The sequence below is a fragment of the Hemiscyllium ocellatum genome, chromosome 13 (genome assembly GCF_020745735.1).
Source record: "Hemiscyllium ocellatum isolate sHemOce1 chromosome 13, sHemOce1.pat.X.cur, whole genome shotgun sequence".
Classification (NCBI taxonomy): Eukaryota; Metazoa; Chordata; class Chondrichthyes; order Orectolobiformes; family Hemiscylliidae; genus Hemiscyllium; species Hemiscyllium ocellatum.
The window spans coordinates 49,582,182-49,603,588 of NC_083413.1; the positions used below are offsets into that span (position 1 = coordinate 49,582,182).

Consider the following 21,407-nt stretch of genomic DNA (forward strand, 5'->3'; position numbering starts at 1 on the left):
TTGCTGCCCTTATTCACCAAGTTGCTCGCTTGCTGCCCATCTCAACACTCCATTCAGGATCTATCTCACTTACCCCTTGCTGGCCCAGTCACTACCTTTCTGGCCATCCCACTCCCAATGCCTTATTTTTGCCCTCCCCCTCACTAGCCTGCTCCCTCCTAGCTGGGGAATGGTTAACAGTGAGAGAGCGTGATATTGAGCAGGGGTAAGGAGTGGACAGCTGGGACGTTTGTGAATGAGGTTTCCAAATATTGAGGATGGTGCAGTGAGTAAAATGTGATCCCAAAGCTTGAATTGAATTCATTTGAAACATTTGAAGAAATGCATATTATTGTTCGTACCCTTGTTAAAACAACCTTAAATTTCTCAATGTTACAGATTATCCTATTCTTTATTTGGGATGCTACCTGCAATGTTGACCAGTGACATCACAATCACTGTTTCTTATATTCACTCGTGAGATGTGGGTGTCACTGGCTTGGCCAACATTAATTGCCCATTCCTAATTGCCCTTGAGAAAGTGGTAGTGAGCTTCCTCCCTGAATCACTGCAGACTGTGTGCTGTGGATACACCCACAATTCCAGTGAGGAAGGAATTGCAGAATTTTGAGCCAGTGACAGTGAAGGATGGGAAATATTTTTTCAAATCGTGATGTTGAACATCTTGGAGGGGCACGTGCAGGTGGTGGTGTACCCATCCATCTGCTGCCCTTGTCCTTCTAGATGGTAGTGGTTGTGAGTCTATACAAATCAGTATATTCTTACCAGTTTCAGTAATATTAAACTCCACCTGATTCATTGGTCTGAATCTTCCAGTCTAGATCAGGGTCCCTATTTCAGGTCAGCCCACACACCTTCACCCTGTGGACATCTGATGTTTTGATACAGGGTCAATTATACATCCTTCATGGATACAGACCAGCAGGCTATGCAGGCTGCATTGGAATGAATTGCCATAGGAACGATGCCCATTTTTGCAGCAAAAAACTGGCATGTTCCAGTGAGGAAAATGATTAACTGTTCCAAAGCCACTTTGAAAGCTTCTGAGAGAAGCTAAATGCGTGAGGTAAGCAGGGAAAGGGCTAAGGTGGCAGGTGTTTGAGGGGTTTGAGCTGAAGGAGAAAGGTACCAGCTAGCTGAGCGAGTAGGGCACTAAATGAATAAGTGATAGTGTGCCATGTAACTAAGGAAGTTGGTGACCAGCTGAACATAGGGGCTCTTTGCCAGGTTGGTGAGGAGGTGCCAGCAGGTGAAGGAGTAGAAGGTCAAAGGGTAAGTGCTATATGAGATAGCAGGGCAGAAAGGCAACAATTGAGTGGCAGGGTTGGGTAGCAGGAAAACGCCTAAGTGAGAGTGTGATTTAGGAATCTGAAGAAGGGATTGGATCAGATGAGTAAGGGATGTTGGTGTCCAGGAGAAGTAGTCTGTCAGGGAGCTGGAGATTCTGTTTTTTTAGATTAGATTAGATTAGATTACTTACAGTGTGGAAACAGGCCCTTCGGCCCAACAAGTCCACACCGACCCGCCGAAGCGCAACCCACCCATTCCCCTACATTTACCCCTTACCTAACACTACGGGCAATTTAGCATGGCCAATTCACCTGACCCGCACATCTTTGTGACTGTGGGAGGAAACCGGAGCACCCGGAGGAAACCCACGCAGACACGGGGAGAACGTGCAAACTCCACACAGTCAGTTGCCCGAGTCGGGAATTGAACCCGGGTCTCTGGCGCTGTGAGGCAGCAGTGCTAACCACTGTGCCACCGTGCCGCTCTAGCAGTGAACTTGGGTGGTCAGGTGTATTGGAGCCAGTGTCTGTGGGATGGGAGGAATTTGTGTCAGGGATGTATTCCAGAGCTGGGCTGACAGCTATCTGGGTGGACAGGAGGTAATAACAGGTGTCCAATGTCTGGGAGGTACCAGTCTCCATTGGCTGAAGTGCAGTGCTTATGGATAAGTAGAGGGCCAGTCATGTAGGTATGGAGGGATGGGGCAAGTCATGTTCATGGGATTCAATTTAAATGATTGATGGACACATTTGGAAGTCAGGAACTTCAGGTTATCCCAGGATTTAAGCAGATTTTAACCCCTGTAATTGTTCCTATTTAACCTTTAAGGTAGGTAAAACAAAGACCCCCAAAGTCTCTGACTATGAGTCAGAGTTGGGGTCATTTTCTGAAGCCAGATAATTGCCCATTAGAAATGAACATTTTTGGGGCATTGGGACTTCTGAAACATCCCAGTGTGCATCCTCCAAGCTACCTCCGATCTCTGACTGTCTGGAGATTGCAATGTTTGGGCCAATATTTTATAGTTTGCATTTTACTAGCTTTTTGATAAAGCTTCTGTAATGGAGGTTCATTCATAGTTCATGAGGATAGTTATGTAAGTGTTTGTACAAATGTGTTTTTAAGCAGATGGCCTGAGTAGGTGGCACAGCACTCAATATTTTAGTGCACCACACCGTGGAGAACTTGGATTCGAGCTGATAACCTTCTACATGCCAATATCTTCTATCTTGTCAGTGCCCTGAGGGGAAGGCACACAGCAGACACTGAGTGGGTGTAAGACACTCAGTTTTCAGAAGGAACAGAAAAAATTCAAAAATGTAAACTTCTGAAAGAAAGGTTGAAGGTGAAAAATATTTGTGATAAATGAGCAGGATAGATAAAGCATTTGTTTCCATCAATACAAACATAGTTTTGGTCTGAGTGCAGTGAAAAATGGAATTCTGCAGCATTTTTCTCTAGGGTTCACTGAGGTTGACACCCCAGTCAGTACACTTGAGGCAGTGCACTCATTTTATTCATCTGAACCTGAGGTTGCAAATACGTTGCAAATAATGAATTTTGAAGATTTCTTTTCAGCTCAAATTAAGGGGTCTACTAAGGGGATGGAATTTCAGCTTGGTATGAGTCAAAAAATGGACAGTCAAGAGTCAGATCTCCATATGAAATAATAAACAACAAAAGAAAAAATAATTATGGCCGTTGTTGAATATTTATCCTCAAAGTAACTGTCTCCATCCTGCCTGCGAGAGTAGAATCACACAGTAGCCCCCTGTATCTGCAGGGTATTAGTTCCAAGACCTACTACAGAAGCATGTCTAAAGCTGTTCTGTGTATAAATTGTATAATTTATACCATGTTGAATTTTTAGAACTAGCTTGAAATGTAAGGTAATCCTAGGAATTGCCTTGATAGTTGTAGCAGATATTATTCGGCAGAAGACTTGCAATTGAATCAGTCATATGATGGTATGCTGTTCTCAAATCTCTTGTACATTTTGTATTGTTTGTGTTTCTTGGATATTAGCAAAGTTAAACAAAGTAAAATAGCCCCAGCTTGTACAAAGTGCTAAAACAATTATAATACTTTCATACTATATAGGTCAATATCTACAGTGGCTGAGTATAGGACAGATGGTGAAGAAAACAGTTTGTACTCAAGTCCTGATTGTCCTTTGCGTTTCATCTTCGAGTAGTAAGTAAGTTTTTTAAGTACTGGTGAGAGAAAGACAATCACAAACAAGTCAATATCCATATGGTCATTTAAATGGGAAATGTACCCTCCAGGTGGCTGTCAGACTGGAAGATCAGGAACGGAGCGGTACGGCCAGCAGACTGGAAAGCCAGAGCGGAACGCATCAGGCAGGCACACTGACTCATACATGTTGATCTGTAACAATGAAGAACTAGGGTCGACTTATACATGAGATGTATGGAAAATACAATACTTTTTGGTTAAAAATAAAGGGTTGACGTATACATGAGATCGACCTATGCATGAGTATATACAGTATTCATGCAGCTGTGCCTTGGTATTTACATGGGCTAATGTGTCTTCTTACCATGATTTACAATCATTAGTTCTCATTTTATGTATGAGAAGTAACGACTGGAGGTTGAAATTTGGCTCCATTTAATGTGTAGGCTGCTTTGGCTGCCCTTTTCAGAAGAGAGTATAGTCATTGAGATTTCGAAGAATCGTTTCAGTTCAGTAATCAGATTACAATGGCTAGATTGTGAGAAATGACTAAGAAATGACAGAATTGTCTGGAAAGCGTGTCATTCAGCTGAAAAAGTCCTTCATGTGGAGCAAAGAGAAAAACTTTGTAGTCATGGTGACCAGTCTTCCCCTTCACCCCATACTATTGGCTGCTCAGTTACAACTTTGAGAACTTACTTGCAACAAAGCAGACAGTCCAATATTGATTTTTTTCTAGGAGCAGGTTCCCATGGCAACATGTTTGGCAAGGACTGTGTACAGATATACAAGTTAACATTTATGACAACGAGACTGAGAATAAATGATGATGCAAACACAGGGGCTGGGCAAAAGGACAGCCAGGTAGAAGACATTTTTGCTTACCATGAGGTACAGTACCTTCTGAATTGATGGCTACTGCCCAGCAGGACAAGGACAGCAGATACATGGGAACACCATCACCTCCCAGCTCACTTCCAAGCTATTCACCATCTGACGTGGAAATATATCATTGTTCCTTCACTGTCACTGGGTCAAAACCTTGGAATTCCCTCCCTAATGGTATTGTGGGTCAATCCACAGCACATGGACTGCAGCAGTTAAAGAAGGCAACTCATCAATTTCTCAAGGGCAACTAGGTACAGGCAATAAATGCTGGCCAAGATGGGGAAAGAGAATGTGAGGAACAGGAGGGAGATATGGAGGAAGAAGAGAGAGAGGAAGAGTAGAGGAAAACTTGAGGAGCGGAGGAAGGGAAGGGGTAGTCAGGGAGAAGAGAATCAAGGAAGGATGGGCATTGAGGAAAGGAAAAAGAGGAGGAAAGAGAGGAGAGGAAAGGGGAGGAGCATTGTCACGCTTGGCAGTGGTGGACTCCCTGTATCAAGCTGTGTAAGTCAGATTTCAAAATATCACTCATAGCCTGTAAATGAGTTTGATCAATACCCATTGTTCCTGATAAGGTATCGATGGCAGATCCAAATTGATAGCAATCATATTAGCAATCCATGTAAGTGGAGAAAAAAGCAACCTAAATTTTGGGTTCTTTTTGTTATACACATTAATGAAATATTCTTGTGTTTCTCTTTCAGACGATCAAGCTTGGTGATAACAACGAAGCTATATTGGGGAGGAAAGTGAGTTCCCATTAAAATTGTATTGAAGTAGATCTATGAGTAATAGGTAATGAAACAAAGAGAAAGCAATTTTGATTTAATTAATTTTGTTCTATCTGATTTTATTAGAGCGAGCAGCAACTGTTAACTATTTAACTAATTGACTCCCTTCAGCAAATCAATTTAGTGAATGACTGAGTCATGTTAAAAAGAAGTTTCCTCATCCAATCACAATCTATATTGACATTTCTGCAATCTGTAGATGTCAGATCTCCATGTAATCCCGCAAGGATTTTTTTCTCACTTTCTTTAATAACCTTTTATAAATAAGTCAGCAATTTCAAACACTCAAATGATATCTACGCCTTATCTTTGTAGCTCCCCCTCATTCTTCCGAAGATTCAAATGCTTATTCTACTGCTTCTATAACATACTCCCTGTCAAATAGAGGATTGAGAGCTGGGCAGTTGTACTGGGTTTCCTGCAGCCTTTTAATAACTAAAGTAAACCTTGATGGTTAAACTACTCTTCCTGCTTTTCATTCATCATTCTTTTGGGCAAAGGAGTGTGGATGCAACCCTGAATTTGTGTGAAGAGTGTGTTACTGGAAAAGCATAACAGGTCAGGCAGCAACCGTGGAGCAGAATGATCGACGTTCCACGCATAAGCCCTTCATCAGGAATGAGGCTTGTGGATCCTTGGATGCTGCCTAACCTGCTGTGCTTTAACCAGCAACACATTTTCAGCTGTGATCTCCAGCATCTGCAGACCTCATTTTTTACCCTGAGAGATAAATGGAGCAGAGGGTGTTGGGGGAATGCAGCTCAGAAAGCAATAGGTGGATGAAGGTGAGGGATAAGGTGATACGTCAGAAGGGGGAGTGATGGACAGATCTGGAGTGCAGTGCCGTTGGAGGCTTGTGATTGTGATAATGCGGGGGGAGGGGAAATGAGGAAGCTGTTGAAATCCACATTTATCCCATGTTGTTGCAGGGTCCCAAGGCGGAATATGAGGCATTCTTCCTCCAGGCATCAGGTGACAACAAATTTGGCAGTGGAGGAGGCCCAGGATGTGCATGTCCTTGACGGAGTGGGAGGGGGAGTTGAAGTGTTCAGCCACGGGGTGGTGGGGTTGGTGGGGGCGGGTGTCCCAGAGATGTTTGTTGATGGTTATGCATGTTACTTTGTCATCAGGTATCTCCTGCGCTGACATCTATTTGGAGGGATTATGCATGGAGCATTCTATTCCTGCACTGTGTTACACATGGGTGGAAGGGATCCCTCTTGTGTCCTCATTTATATAGCCAATTCCATGGCAAAAATCATAACTGGATGTACATCAGATTAATGCTCCATAATCATTGATCTCTTCAAAACGGCTAAGCAGCTCATTCCTCACTCTTCTTCCAATCCCAGCTTCTTCTGCTCATTAATGCTGTTCCAACCATATAATTTCCTAATTCATTTGGGGCACTAACTGCTCCAATCTGGGGGAAATCTGAGGCCTGGATAATGAAGTTGCCTGTGAAGCTCACACCTTGCCCTTGCCTCAGACACCCCTGATGCCCTCTCCAACCTGTTACAAGAAATTTAGAAATTCTCCATGTTAAATCCCTCAAACAGTAGTCCTTGACCGGTCGTCTTCAGGAGCAGAAATTGCTCGCATCTGATTGGTTAGCGGCTTCTGGTGAGTCAAGGTGCCAGTGTAATGGCCTACAATAGGCCAAGAGACTTCACCCCCCCCCCCACATTCTTTAAAGAAAGGGATCTTCATGTCTTAAGTGTCAGTTAAATTTAAATCTGGGGCTGAGGTTTGGGGTGCGGTAAATAGAACAATGACCGCCTCATCAAAACACTTTAATTTTGTGCACGAAAATGGAAATACATTAGCTATGACCCCACCCATGTGCAGAGGAAGTGTTTACAATGATGGCTTTTTTTAATGCAGAAATGTGTGTCAGTTATTTTGAAAAATGTTTTGTTTCTAACATATGCCTGTTGTCCTGTGCCAGCTTAAGTAATGTGATATCTAGAAAATTTTTTGCTTAGTATTGTGGTTTTATGTTTAATTGAGGACATAGTTTTTTTTTGCATTCTGCTTTTAATTTCTATAGCAACACAGGTACAGAAGGTTTTCATACTACATGGCTGCATCACCTACTAAATTAGTAAGAATTTCAAAGGAATAAACCAAAATATAATCCTCAAGAGGAGTCCTCAACAATCAAATTATTTTGTTCCCTCATGCTGCGTACCTTCAAGAGGCTCCCAACCCCACACTCCATCTCAACTCTCAGTCTTTCAGTCATCAGTAGTAGTGCCCCTTTGTGCAGGTAGCACCTCGTCATATCCATAGCCCACACTGTTCCAAGTCTGAAAGCCCCCATTGTCCCTGATTTGACAGAGCTCTTAGACAAAGTACTCTAACTACCCATTTCAAGGAGATACATCCTACAAATGGTCCATGCACCCTCCTTCCCTGTTACTGGGCTTTGGCCAGATTCTCTGCAGTGTGTAGGGCTCACAAGCAGTTAAGCTGAAGAGGATCCAGTGCTGCAATGGCCTAGGGATGACATGACAAAGATGTAAATAAAGTGTATGCGGAGGTTTCATGGGCTCTTTGACCTTGGTCACAAACCACCTCCCCGCCGTCAACTCTACTCCCCCAAGAAAACCACAAAATCTTATGGTAGCTTAATTTACTGGATGCATGAAATTGAAAAAAAGATTGATCAGTTTGAAATTGCTGAAGTGGCAAAAGAATCACTTGAAATTCCAAAAAGGTGTAATGATGGGTAGAAATTGAAAGAGAAGGATTGCTTCATCATTTAAAAGTCATTTACAAAGATTTAGTTTAATTCTAAGAATGGAAGTCTGATTATATTGTATTATATTAATATATTTATCATGCTTTAAAATGCTGATGGTAGATATCAGTGTAGAAAGTAGAAGAGACTCTGAAACAAAAGATGACGATAAGCAGATTGCTGCTTAAGTGAGGGAGGGAGTTTAAAAAAAAGCTATATTCTTCTTAAAGCTTGTTGTTCAATGTTGCCATTCAGGTAGAATATCTTTCAAGCAACCAGAATCTTGAGGAGAATCAGATCCCCAAAATAATCCCAGCTCACAAACATTTTCTGAGTCTAACAGAAGAGGAAAAACCCTATTACCCACCCCCACCCCCCCCACCCCTCCTCACCCCACTTTGGCATGAATTCTGCAACAGATTTGCCTAGATTGTTTATCACCAGTGTGAACACAGGATCCGTGTTAGTCAAACATGGCTCCTTAGTTAACCCCTATTTCTTTCCCCCTTTCGTAGTGAACTCTGCAGTTATAGTTTTTAAGTGGCAAGGCAAAACTGGTGTTCTAAATTAGTTCTGCTGTTTGAAACGTTTTAGTGGTCAATTTTATGAATTAGTTATTTTCTTTAATTAGCAAAATTTATTTTGTTGTCTTTGCTTTATTTTGCTTAGCAATTTTTTTTATCCTGTTTTCATACCTTACTTTATTTGGAATGTACGTTTAATATTGCAAACCAAACCTGATCTCAGGTTGCTGCTAGGTTTCTTGTTGAATGAATGGAGGGAAGGCTAAAAGGGTTATTTTTACTCAATAGAAACAGAAAGTGTTGGAAATGCTGAGCATGAAAATGTGTTGCTGGTTAAAGCACAGCAGGTCAGGCAGCATCCAAGGAACAGGAAATTCGACGTTTCAGGCCACAGCCCTTCATCAGGAATGAGTTGATGAAGGGCTCTGGCCCGAAACGTTGAATTTCCTGTTCCTTGGATGCTGCCTGACCTGCTGTGCTTTAACCAGCAACACATTTTCAGCTCTGATCTCCAGCATCTGCAGACCTCACTTTTTACTTGAAATGCTGAGCATGTCTATCGGCATCTGCACAGAGACAGACAAAGATCACTGACCCTTCATCACAAGTAATGAAGATTGTGTATTTGAGGCATTGACTCTTTTATGTTTCACTGCTGCCTGGCCTATGGAGTAATTCCTGGATTTTCAGTGTATATTTCAGCTTTCTGCGATGTGCAGAACTTTGCTGTCCTATTATATGCTCCATGCTGGGCACTGATAAGTTTTAATTGAAATGAGAAATATTTTATCCCTCAATGAAAAGTGTAATCTACTTGATGAATTAGTTGGGGATAATTTATTGGAACATTTTGTCATTTTTACACCATTAAAACCAGGAGTTATATGCCAATGTGAATTCAACATGTTTTCATTTGTACATAGGACGAGTGTTTGCACTGCTTATGAGGTTCAAGTCGGCTGGATATTGTTGTCTGGACATTACAAAGGGCCAATTTCAAAGAAGCAGAGCTGGTTGCAGAATGAACAACTGTGTTATGTGCAATTGTCTGACAAAACTGTGTTGGCAAAGTGTAACATACTGAAACCAGAGCTTTCGATGGACTTTATAAATAGAGGCTTGAAGTATCAAAGTGAATACTGAACCTATATAAATCAGTGATTATGATTTTCAATCCTGGGCACGAGAAGAAAGTGAAAGCTTTGTAGAGGGCTCAGAAAAACAACATTATACTTGCTATAAGGATGAAGAATTTCAGGGAAGCTGAGGTTGTTCTACTTAGAGGCAAGAAATCTGCAGGGATTTGAAGGAGTTGTAAAACATTATGAAGGGTTTAGATAGCATTGGAAACAATTTCTATTTATATTAATCAGAAGGCCCAGGTTTAATTTCATTTAAATTGATTGGCAGAAGAGCCAGAGGCAACATGAGGGAAGATTTTTTTTTATGCCAAATGTATTTGGATTCTGGAATGCACTTTCTCCATGGTATGGTGTTGAATACATATTCAAATTAATATTCAAAAGAAATGGATAAATACTTCAAAACTCAAAAATGTAAAGATCAAGTGGAGGGGTCAGTGGTGGGACCAGCTGATTTCCTCTTCGAAAAAACTATTGCAGACTGAAGGATTGAACAACCTCCTTCTGTACTGCACTATTTTATTCAGATAGGACTGTAAGGGTATTGTAAAAATTCAACAAAAGTTGATGAGGGTTAAACATGTACACTTAATGGTAAGGTGCTGGGCAGTGTTGCTCAAGAAAGAGAGCTTGGAGTGCAGTTCCTTGAAAGCAGAGTCACAGGTAGACAGGGTGATAAAGAAGGCATTTGGTATGCTTGCCTTTGTTGGTCAGTGCATTGAGTGAAGGAATCGGGAGGTCATGTTGCGGCTATACAGCGCATTAGTTAGGTCACTTTTGGAATACTGTATGCTTATGAAAGGATGTTGTGGAATTTGAAAGGATTCAGAAGAGATTTACAAGGATGTTGATAGGGTTGGAGGGTTTGAGCTATTGGGAGAGGTTGAATAGGCTGGGGTTGTTTTCCTGGAGCTTTGGAGGCTGAAGGGTGACCTTATAGAAGTTTATAAAATGATGAGGGGTATGCATAGGGTAAATAGACAAGATCTTTTCCCTCAGGTAGTGGAGTCTAAAACTGAAGGGTATAGGTTTACATGAGCGGAAAAGATTTAAACGGGATGTAGGGGGCAACCTTTTCACATCGAGGGTGGTGCTTGTTTGGAATGAACTGCCAGAGAACATGGTGGAGGCTACAATTATAACATTTAAAAGGCATCTGGATGGGTATATGAATAGGCAGGATTTAGAGGGAGATGGGCCAATGCTAGATTCATTTAGGATATGTGGTCGGCATGGACGAGTTGGACTGATGGGTCTGTTTCCGTGCTGTACATCTCTATCACTCTAAAAAGTGGGTGAGGTTGCCAGGGCATGGACAGATAGGATAAGTGGTCCAGAAACAGGAGAAGGATTGGGGCTCATGAGTTGTCTTCCTGCCTCTGATTAAAAGTATTCATGTAGATTCCAGATGTAAGAAGCTGAAAGCACCTTTGCAAAGAAGGGGTTTTCCTGGTGGAATGAGCAAGTCAAATAATTCCGGTTTACCAAATGGTAGCTCAGTGGTTAGCACTGCTGTCTCACAGCGCCAGGGTCTCAGGTTCGAATCCAGCCTCAGGCAATTGTCTGTGTGGCATTTGCATTCTCCCCATGTCTGCGTGGGTTTCCTCTGGGTACTCTGGTTTCTTCCCACATTCCAAAGATGTGTGGGTCAGGTGAATTGGCCATGCTAATTTGTCCATAGTTGTTAGGTGCATTAGTCAGGGGGCAGGTGGGTGACTCTTCGGAGGGTCAGTGTGGACTTGTTGGGCCGAAGGGCCTGTTTCCACACTGTAGAGAATCTAATCTAAATCTAAATCTAATCTAAATATAGCATTAAATTAGAAGTACTTGGCATATTTAAACCTTGTACAGTAAAATATCTTATTTGCAACATGAAACCTTGTGGCATAATTTCTTCCAGTTAATAACTGGGAATTTTAATATTTTTTTTAAAAAAAAATGATTTCCATTGAAATAGTAACAGTGCTACCGCTAATTCCCTAACTAGTAATGGAGAGACTAGAGATACTATGAATTCACGGCATTTGGAGAAGGAGAATTCATTTACTGCCAAGGATACAAATTTACATGGAGATCGTGCCGTTATGGGGTGAAAACAGTGTCTCTTTGAAGATAAGAGATTGACAGCTGTGGTATTTTGGAAGTAATGATCTGCTTGATCTATTAGCTATGAATGAACTCAAATCAACATTCTTGTAACATTTTTCAAATTAAAAATCTCAATTATATAACCTTATAAGCATTTACAATTAGTAATATTAAGTCTTTGTAATAAAATTCAAATGGTGCCAGAGGAAACATATCCCCAAAGGTTCAACATGAATATAAATGCAGTGGGAATTACTTGTAAAAGATTGTGTGAAATTTAAATTTCCTCCACAAACATTTCTTCAGAGAAAAAGGAAAAGCTTCCAATTACAATAAAAAGATCGTAGCACTATATCAACAGTGAAGAAAGACATAAGACATAAAGGCGTAAATATATTAACGTTGACATATGATACCTCCTTCAAAAAACAAACCCTTCTCATGTTCTCACTCAGAGGGAGCTCCATGAGCAACTGTCATCACATAATATGTCTTCAAAGTTTGGATATAGAGTGCCAAGGAGACATTCTGTCCCAAGGAACATCACAAGTGAGCCTGTCCTTTTCCACATGATTAAGCATTGATGAGTACATTACCATTCAAGAATGGTGATGAGACTCAGAGCCCAATTGTCTGCCCCTTCCTGGAGACTGCTTGCAGCACCATTACTGACATCAGATAGATCTACATACCAAGACTCTGAATTGATATTTTCATACTCTGTATGACTCAAAGATATGAGACTCCTGAATTTTCTTTTGGATTTATTATTGATGGCTCTCCATGACTCTTGTTTTACTGGCTCTCTACTAGTTTTGGGAGCATGCTAGTCTCTTTAAGAGTCAAATTCTTTGCCATCATTTCCAAGACAAATTAAAGCAGAGGTGAAATAGGGTGGAGCCCCAGTATTGTTCCTCAATCCCAAGCTTCTACAGAGTCCAGTGCAACAGGACTGAATGAATAAAGAAACTCAATTCAGCCTGTTCCAAGGTAAATATCAGTTCCACTAATAGGGTCAAGCAAGCAGCCCAGATTTCAAAAGAATCCTGCAAATTTGTTTTGATTCTAAGATATGTTTTCTGGATCAGGAAGCTGACAGGTGCATAGTCAAGATAAGGGATGGTGAAAAGAGCCTGGCTAAACCATCGCCATCTCCGTTTGGGTAGTGACATGCGATTTTGACCTTGGGGCAAGCAGGGTCCACAATGTGCCAGAGATCACGCTTGCACCCATTTGCCTTGTGCCATCATTTTTCTCTCCTTAGCAGCTCAAACATTTCAGCAGGCCCAGTTTTTCAGGGTACCAATACACATGCTCTCGTATAACCAGGAGGATCCTGTAGCAAGATAGTGTAGCCCCATACGTTCATCTCAACAATTAGAAAAGCCAAGTATGTTTTCTTGTATGGCAAGAATTTGAAAACATACTGGAACTATTTTTGCATCTTTAACACTGCTCTGTTACCTTCTGAAGCAGAAGAAAATACTTCTTTGAGGAGGTGCACAACCACACAATGTAACATGGCTAGTTCACATAATGGCTGAAAATGTGTTGCTGGAAAAGCGCAGCAGGTCAGGCAGCATCCAAGGAACAGGAGATTCGATGTTTCGGGCATAAGCCCTTCTTCAGGAAGGCTTATGCCCGAATCGTCGAATCTCCTGTTCCTTGGATGCTGCCTGACCTGCTGCGCTTTTCCAGCAACACATTTTCAGCTCTGATCTCCAGTATCTGCAGACCTCACTTTCTCTTCCTAGTTCACATAATGCACAAGATATTCAGCTATGGTTCATTGAAAGTTGGCAGTGTTTTTGCAAATGTCTTCACAATTCATGATATTGGTTCAAACCTCTTTTCAGACTGCATGATCCTCTTCATTTCCCTCTTTCCAGCAGGAGAGGTTGAGCTGGGAAATCTGGCCAACATTAATGACAGCCTGTGATCATAAACAGAAAATGCTGAAAATAAACAGCAGCCAATCTGTGATCAGTTGGCAGGAGATCCAAGTTGAACGGCAGAGCTGGTCACTGCCATTTCCCTTCTGTATGGTGCTCCATCTGGAGTCTTTTAGAAACTAAACTCCCTTGTTTGAGGGAGTTCATCTCTGGTCCTGTGTTTAGGAGCAAGTGTTGCGCTGTTTCATTTACCAAGTTTAGAAGTGCATAATCAACAGTCTAAATTCTTATGTTTGTATTGCCTTGTATTGCAGTTGAATGGAAATTAAGTTCAAAACCAAGCAATAATATGTAAATGGTTAATATCAGTTCCTGTACCTTTCCTTCTATAATGGACTCATGTTACTGAATTTACAAACAGATATAGCCAAAAACAATAAAAAAGAACTTGTGCATTCTGAACAGCTGTATAGCAAATGTAATTTCTTGTCAGTCAATAACTTTCCTTTGGAAGGAAGTCCCTCCAGGGTGTGATAAAATTCATCAAAAGCTTCAGCCACTAGAAGTGTCAGTTTATGTCTTATCTATTCTCTGTGTCCTGTGGGAAGTATAATATATTAATGTGTCTTTGATGTCATTCACAGGGCTGAGACTGAAAGAGGCCTTTCTCGAAAACACATTATTGAAGGTATGCATCACAGTCTGTGAAAAAACGTTGTTCACTAACTGCATCCTTATCTTTGAGAATTTGGCTCTGAGGCCTGTAAGGCTGTTTATTCCCCATTAATTTGGATCAGGAGTTCTACCTAGCGGTCAGGTTGAAATTATACAGCTTACTGAAAAACAGATAGAATAATATAACAAGGATTTCAAGAGATAATGATCAGTGTCATTATGTGATGGTTTTGTATCTGTATCATGGTTCCTCACACTCATGGACTGCTGGATGAGTTGTGGTCCTGACAGCTCTTTCTGTAGTATGGGCTGGAATATTCTGATTGTTTTCTTTGCAAAATACTTATAAAGGAGAAGTATATATATTTAACTTTTTCATTGATTGTGAAACCCAACTGGATTAGCAGAGTGGTTCAATCAGTAACGTCTGTAATTGAGTCAACAAGAACCATATTTATGATGACAAACAATAATACCATTTTCATTTCCCTTCTCTCTCTAAAAGAAGCATCCTAACACAAGAGAATGTTCAATCGTTTTCAGAAATCTAGCTGCAAACTGTGAGAATAGTCTTGCCAGTAGCAATTTGGGCTAGATTACAGACAATTCAAACACTGTGGCTGAAACATAACTGACTGCATGCTATGTAATGAGTAGCTCTAGACCTTAATAATTGAACAAAATGATCAATTTGCTGCTCATGGAAAACTACCTCAAATAAATAAGCCAATGGGAAAATTAAAGGTAAAATTAAGCAAACTTCACCCCCCAGGTGCAGCTTTTTACTTTGTCCTTTTAATAGTTGACAGATGCTTTATTGCATCTTAATCTAACTTACATCTTCTATTATTTTCTCAAAATGAAGCCTGAATATTTAAATAAGACCTGTGAGGTCAAGAATGGCTGTTTACATAATTTGAAAATTCCATTCTTACCCCAGGCTTCATAAGGTTCCAATGCCTCTAAAAAGCAATGGCAATTTTCAAAGAGAGGGTCAGTGACGGAGAGTTGGAAAACAATGTTCCTCCAGTTGACTGGCTTGTTGATTAGGCACATTGAAGAGCTCATTGACAAGTATCAGAGGAGCAGTTTGAAATTTTCAAATTGGGTGGCTCCAGGAAAATGCAAAAGTTATTTTTGCTGTTTCCAATCTACGACATCGTAATTCATTTTGAGACATCTTGAAGCTGCTGCCAGTTGTTTCCTTGTAGGTTGAGTAGAGAGTGATGTGTGGGTAGGTTGGCCTCTCTCACCCATTCTAGCACAATACTGACAGAAGCTGTCATGCACCATAGTGATAGTTTTGCACCTGTATGATAGAGATGAGCTGTATGACTTCTCCATGATGTAACTGGCCACTCTATCCGACAGTGGAAGACAAAACTATGAGTGCTCAATCTGTTCAGCTCATATGCATGCTGCTGAATTCAGTTATAACCGTTTACCAGGATGTGTTTTGTCACCACTTTCAGATCTTATCAGCCCAGCTGAAACTTTTAAACACGATCTCCTCTACTGCTACCTCTGAAGCTACATCCATTCAGCCTCTTTCTGTGTCACTGGGTAGAGTTTTTTTACCTGATGTCAGGAATAATATATCTTGCTTCTTAACATTGCCTCGCCAATGTCTCAAAAGGGGCATTAGGTCTCGTGTGGTCACCTGCCTGTACTGTTGTCTGTACCATGTGTACTGTCCTGTGTGGATCTCTCAGTAAATGGTAAATCCAATCATGACTGTCCTTTACCTTTTCAAAAGGACCTGATAGGTTTTACTGATAGCAGTAGTATGTTTGTGTTATTATGAAGTGTGACTTTATTTGTGAAACATGTTGAATAATGATTTACGTGGATTCTTGGTGGTGAATGAACAGTTAATCACAATAGTTTGTTTTATTTGCTGGTTGAATGTTTTTTCTTATATTTTAGGTTTAAAGGCCTCTCTGCAAAGAATGCAACTTGAGTATGTTGATGTTGTGTTTGCCAATCGACCAGATACCAACACCCCAATGGAAGGTCAGTAACACTTTAGTTTGTTGAGCAAGTTCAGTTGACACAATCTACTGCACCAGTTCCTGTATGTTGCACTTGTGACGATGATGTCACTTTAAAAACGTTATTTTGCCCTGAGTTTTTTTGAACAGATGTCATAAAGGCAGAGGTGACAAAGTAGCTACTTGAGATGGCCTAAGTAAACAATTTAGGAGGCCTTTAATATTTTTTAAAAGGTTGGAACAATGGAAGCAGCCTAAATGGGAGTGGCCAGTTCTCACAGTCCAGGCTTTCTAGTTGTTTTTTAGGCTGTAGCAGTCAGGAGCTGTTTGGGGTCCCAGAAGAATTGGAGCTTCAGTAAATGATTCCTCTCTGCTACTTTCCCTGAAAGCTCTCTCGATATTGTTTCCTCCTGGATTGGAGAACTGCATGTAAGAATTTATCTTTTTGCCAAGATGTGTGTTTATGGAACAGTTAATTAGTAATTGATGCTGTATCTATTATTCAGCTAAGTTTTCCAACAGTTATTATTCTAAATTCCTCTTTCTTTGTTTGTATTTTAACTCCAGTATTTAAATAAATTGTGTTTTGCTTAACATTAAGTAGTTTGACCAGTCGCATCACATCTGGATCGTGCACTTCACATCTACCTTTAAAATAAGAAAAAGTTAGGGTCTAGGCTACCTTCTTAAACTACTTTGACAGGGTTTAGTCTAGTCCATAACTCACACATGATCACTGTCCATAAACAGTCAAAGCCATTTTTTAATATCAGAGTTATCTGCTTTGTATTAAAATGTACCATCATTAGCAGGAATACTGCAAGATGCACAAACAATATTTATATAATATTAACAGCTTTTGCTGAATGAGGATGGCGTAAGGATATTTTATTTGACATATAAAGTGGAAAATTGAAGTTGGACTAGTGTTGTAACTCAAAGTAAAAGTGGAACTCTGTGGTTACTCGTACAGTGGTCACATAACAGTTCTGTAGAGGCTGGTGCTGTTAGGTTGAAAAAAAACAGTCCAGCAACATCTTTTCAATTGGTTTGAAGCATTTGTCACAGAACTGAGATGAGAATGGAACTCAGAACTTCCAAATTCTGCTAGCAAGCCAGATCTTTCCATCTTACTCTCTCTCCCTCTCGCTCTCTGAATGGAAAAGAAATAATATTGTAAAGAAAAATGTCTAACTCAAGCCGAACCCTATGTTCAACTGACTAGCTATCAAAGTGAGGATCGCCATTGTCAATAACAACATGATATTGGCCATCACTCCAAAAGAACCATGAGGAAGTCACCTCATTTTCTCCTTATTGTATGGACTTTTGCTACATAGACCTGATTCCTTTTTGATTCCTATATTTTCCACACACTGTCCTACAAAACACTATCTCATTTGTTTTATCTGCCCTGTTTGTGAATGAATATGCCTGTGTTTGGAATTAAGGTGGTATAGTTTAAGTTTGCATGTTAGTAACTACTAATCATTTTTTCCACATGTTAAAGGATAAGTTGTTGTAATAAATAAGTTTTTGTTTTTTTCTTTATTAAAGAAAACTGGCGTGAGTATCTTTTATTTTAATCGGTGATAACAATGAGGTAAATGAACCATCCTACTGATTAAATTGGTCATATTTCACATTTAAGATGACTCACTGAATAGTTGTGCTTGATTTCCAGTGCATCCCTCCCTTCAGGGAATGGTAAAACCTCTAACATCCTGGTACAAATCAACTTTCTCATTTCCATTTAATTATCTTTTACTAAAAATGTGCCACTGAACTTCTAGGTATTCATTGCATTAATAATGTGCCCAAATTAATTGGTTTATTTTTTATTATAATTTGTTATTAGTCAGGCTGTCATAATAAATTAAGCCTGCAGTGTGCTGGCATAATACAGCAACCCCGTTACATTTCTTTAGTGCTCCTCAACTCTGTGTTCCTGACAGCAGAGCTTGAAAATGTCACAGAGCAGCTGAAGGGCGGTGTCCTGGGGGAGGGTGATCACTGTGGTTGTGGTTCAGATTGGTACCAACAACATAGATAGAGAAGGGTTAGTGGTCCTACAGTAAGAATTTAGCTAAAACAAATTAGCAAACAAGATCACAAAAGTAATAATCTCCGGATTACTCCCAATGGCACACATACTAGTACAGAAATAAGATTATACGACAGATGAACGCATGGTTGGAAAGATGGTGATTGAGGGAGGGCATTAGATACCTGAGGCACTGGGACTGGCCCTGGGGAGGTGGTGCCTGACCTAGCCAGATGGGCTGAACCTAAATAGAGCCAGGACTAAGTTCCTTGTAGGATGCTAAACTAGGGAGGGTTTAAGATAATTCAGTTCAGATGTGGAACCAGGAGAGAATGTCAGTGAGGAATACTAGGGAGCTCAAAATACTGGGAGAGTCACATAGCAGTAGGATAGAGAATACTAAGCAAAGACGCAGTATTAGAATAAGGGAGAAATTAAAATATTTTAAATCAGGGTTACAGAGCACCTATTTGAATGTATCGACAGTAATAAATAACATTGATAAGTTGCAGGTGCAGATATCTATATGGAGTCTTGTAGCTATTACAGAGTCTTGGCCCAAGGAAGTGCAGGACGGGGTGTTAGATATTCCTGAGTACATGGTGTTCAGGAAAGGTCAGGAAGGAGGCACGATAGTATTGATTAAGGAGAGCCATGCAGCACCGGAGTAACAAAATGCCCTTGAGGGTTGAAGGGGAGAATTAGTTTGCCTACAGCTAAGGAAGAAAAACAGTGCCATGACATTACTCATTGTAGTACATCAGCCACCAGTGGAAACGTAGAGGGACAAATCTGCAAGGTGACTACAGTGTCAGGTAAGTAGGGTGCCAGTGGGATACAAGCTAAAGTGCCAGATGAGTAAGGGATATGGTGCCAACTGGGTTAGATGTCAAAAGGAAAGGAGGTAGAGTGACACTCATAGGTTGGGGGAAATTAAAAGTGGAACAGTGTCAGGTAAGTAGTGCAGTATGTAGGGTAGTACAAGGAGTGTGAGGGGAACCAGATCCTGTGATCAAATCTGGGGCATTCAGATGTTCTATGTCAGCAGTGAGGGAAAAGTGTGGTTGGGTCAGGTCAGGTCAGGTCCAGTGTGGGGTTGGATCAGGTCAGGTCCAGTGTGGGGTTATGTCAGGTTAGGTCTGGTGTGGGGTTAGGTTGATTAGGTCTGACGTGGGGTTATGTCAGGTCAGGTCTGGTGTGGGATTAGGTTGGTTAGGTCCAAAGCTGGATTGGGTCAGGACAGGTCCAGTGTGTTTAGAGTGTGGATGTGGGGTGCAGTGGTCTAATCTGGGATGCTAAAACTAATTGGACAGTTTTGTAAAATGTTGCTGTATACTTATTGCAAGTACATTATAAAGTTCTGATCATATATTCATAAGTGTGTGTTGTGCACGCGCGCAGGAGGTACCACTAAATGCAATAATGCAGCCCTTATTGCTGTTACATAGCTTTCTACTTGAGCAGTTTCTTGTGTGGAATTTAAAATGTTACATAGAAACATTAAAAATTAAGAAAATAAATGTTAGGATATTATTCCTGTGACGCACATGGATATCATCCAGAGAATTTATAGCACGTTCTGTTTTTAATCATAATGCAGAAGACAAGTTTACTGACAGATTATCATCTAACATTTCTTGGCAAGATAGCTAAAGGCCCATCACAATATCCAGTATGTACTTCCATGATTTTCTGATTGTTTAAGTTAAGCACAGTGATGCTGTTCAGTAATAAGCCTGTTCTCTGTCTCCCAATGGAAGTGTCATTGAACAGCCAGAAATTGTAAGATGATTATCCTCAGCACGACTGTGACAGATGTTTCTCAAGACCTTAAGGTCCGAGGAGATATTTATAACTGGGGAAAGTTAAAACATTACGATTTGTTCAGGAATATTTCACATGCAATCTTTAGTTGGCACAATGAGTGTGCAGGCAAAGAAAAGTACCCTGCATCATTTTGAAGCAACAGAAAGACGGCGTTGCTGAAGGCTCACGGGAGTTTGTCAGTTTAGGACTTCTGGAGACTCAGACTGACTAAGCAAAGCTTCCCCTCCCTGGCAATGTCTGTAGAATAGCCATCCTCAGCTGTTCTTCCTTCACTAGGCCAGTCCTGGCACCTTGGAGATGACAATGTTGGTGACCAAGCACACCTGCTCCAAGCAGATGGCACTTTGTTCTGCAAAATACATTCAAAACGCAGTGATCCTTTTAAGAACCACTCATAATTTATCTGAAAAAAACTGCAGCATCAGGTGGAATAAGCCATATGGGACTCAATTGACACATAGTTCCAACAGATGTGAGCTGGCTGCAGTGATCACTTAAAGACTATACACTCATTGATTGAAAGGCAAGCATCCCTGTCTCTTCCCAAAAGAAGATGCAGTTTTGTTTTACTTTTGTTGAATAGAAGTGGATGTTTTAAAACCCATTGTCAATATGAAATGGTCCCACTTTGAACAGTGAGAAGATTGTGGTGTGCCGCAAGGATCTGTTTTGGTGCCACTGCTGTTTGTCATTTTTACAAATGATTTGGATGTGGGCATAGAAGGATGGGTTAGTAAATTTGTGGATGATACTAAGGTAGGCAAGAAAAAGTGAGGACTGCGGATGCTGGAAACCAGAGTTTAGATCAGAGTGGTGCTGGAAAAGCATAGCAGATCAGGCAGCATCCGAGGAGCAGGAAAATCGACGTTTCGAGCAAAAGCCCTTCAGGTCTTTTGCCCGAAACATCGATTTTTCTGCTCCTCAGATGCTGCCTGACCTGCTGTGTTTTTCCAGCACCACTCTGATCTAAACTAAGGCAGAGTTGTGGATCTTGCCGACATAGATAAGCTGCAGAGCTGGGCGGAGAAGTGGCAAATGGAATTTAATGCGGAAAAGTGTGAGGTGGTTCACTTTGGAAGAAATAACTGGAATGCAGAGTACTGGGCTAATGGTAAAATTCTTGGCAGTGCAGATGAACAAAGAGGTCTCGGTGTCTGGGTGCATAAATCCCTGTAAGTTGCCACCCATGTTGATAGGGTTATCAAGAAGGTATATGGTGTGTTGGCATTTGTTGGTAGGGGGATTGAGGTCATGCTTCAGCTGTACAAGACACTGATAAGGCCGCACCTGGGGTATTGTGTGCAGTTCTGGTCACCATA

The 21,407-nt window shown here is 40.9% G+C and overlaps 1 protein-coding gene across 4 annotated transcripts in view; it reads left to right on the top strand.

Annotated features, from left to right (window-relative positions):
- kcnab1a (potassium voltage-gated channel subfamily A regulatory beta subunit 1a) overlaps positions 1-21,407 on the top strand; it is a 311,661-nt gene that overhangs the window by 253,497 nt on the left and 36,757 nt on the right. For 2 of the 4 annotated variants that reach the window (XM_060834161.1, XM_060834162.1), the window contains exons 6-8: positions 5,076-5,120; positions 14,196-14,239; positions 16,153-16,239. In XM_060834161.1, coding sequence (XP_060690144.1) covers positions 5,076-5,120; positions 14,196-14,239; positions 16,153-16,239 — 176 coding nt within the window. The remainder of the gene's footprint in view (positions 1-5,075; positions 5,121-14,195; positions 14,240-16,152; positions 16,240-21,407) is intronic. The other 2 variants (XM_060834163.1, XM_060834164.1) reach the window with 1 other exon arrangement.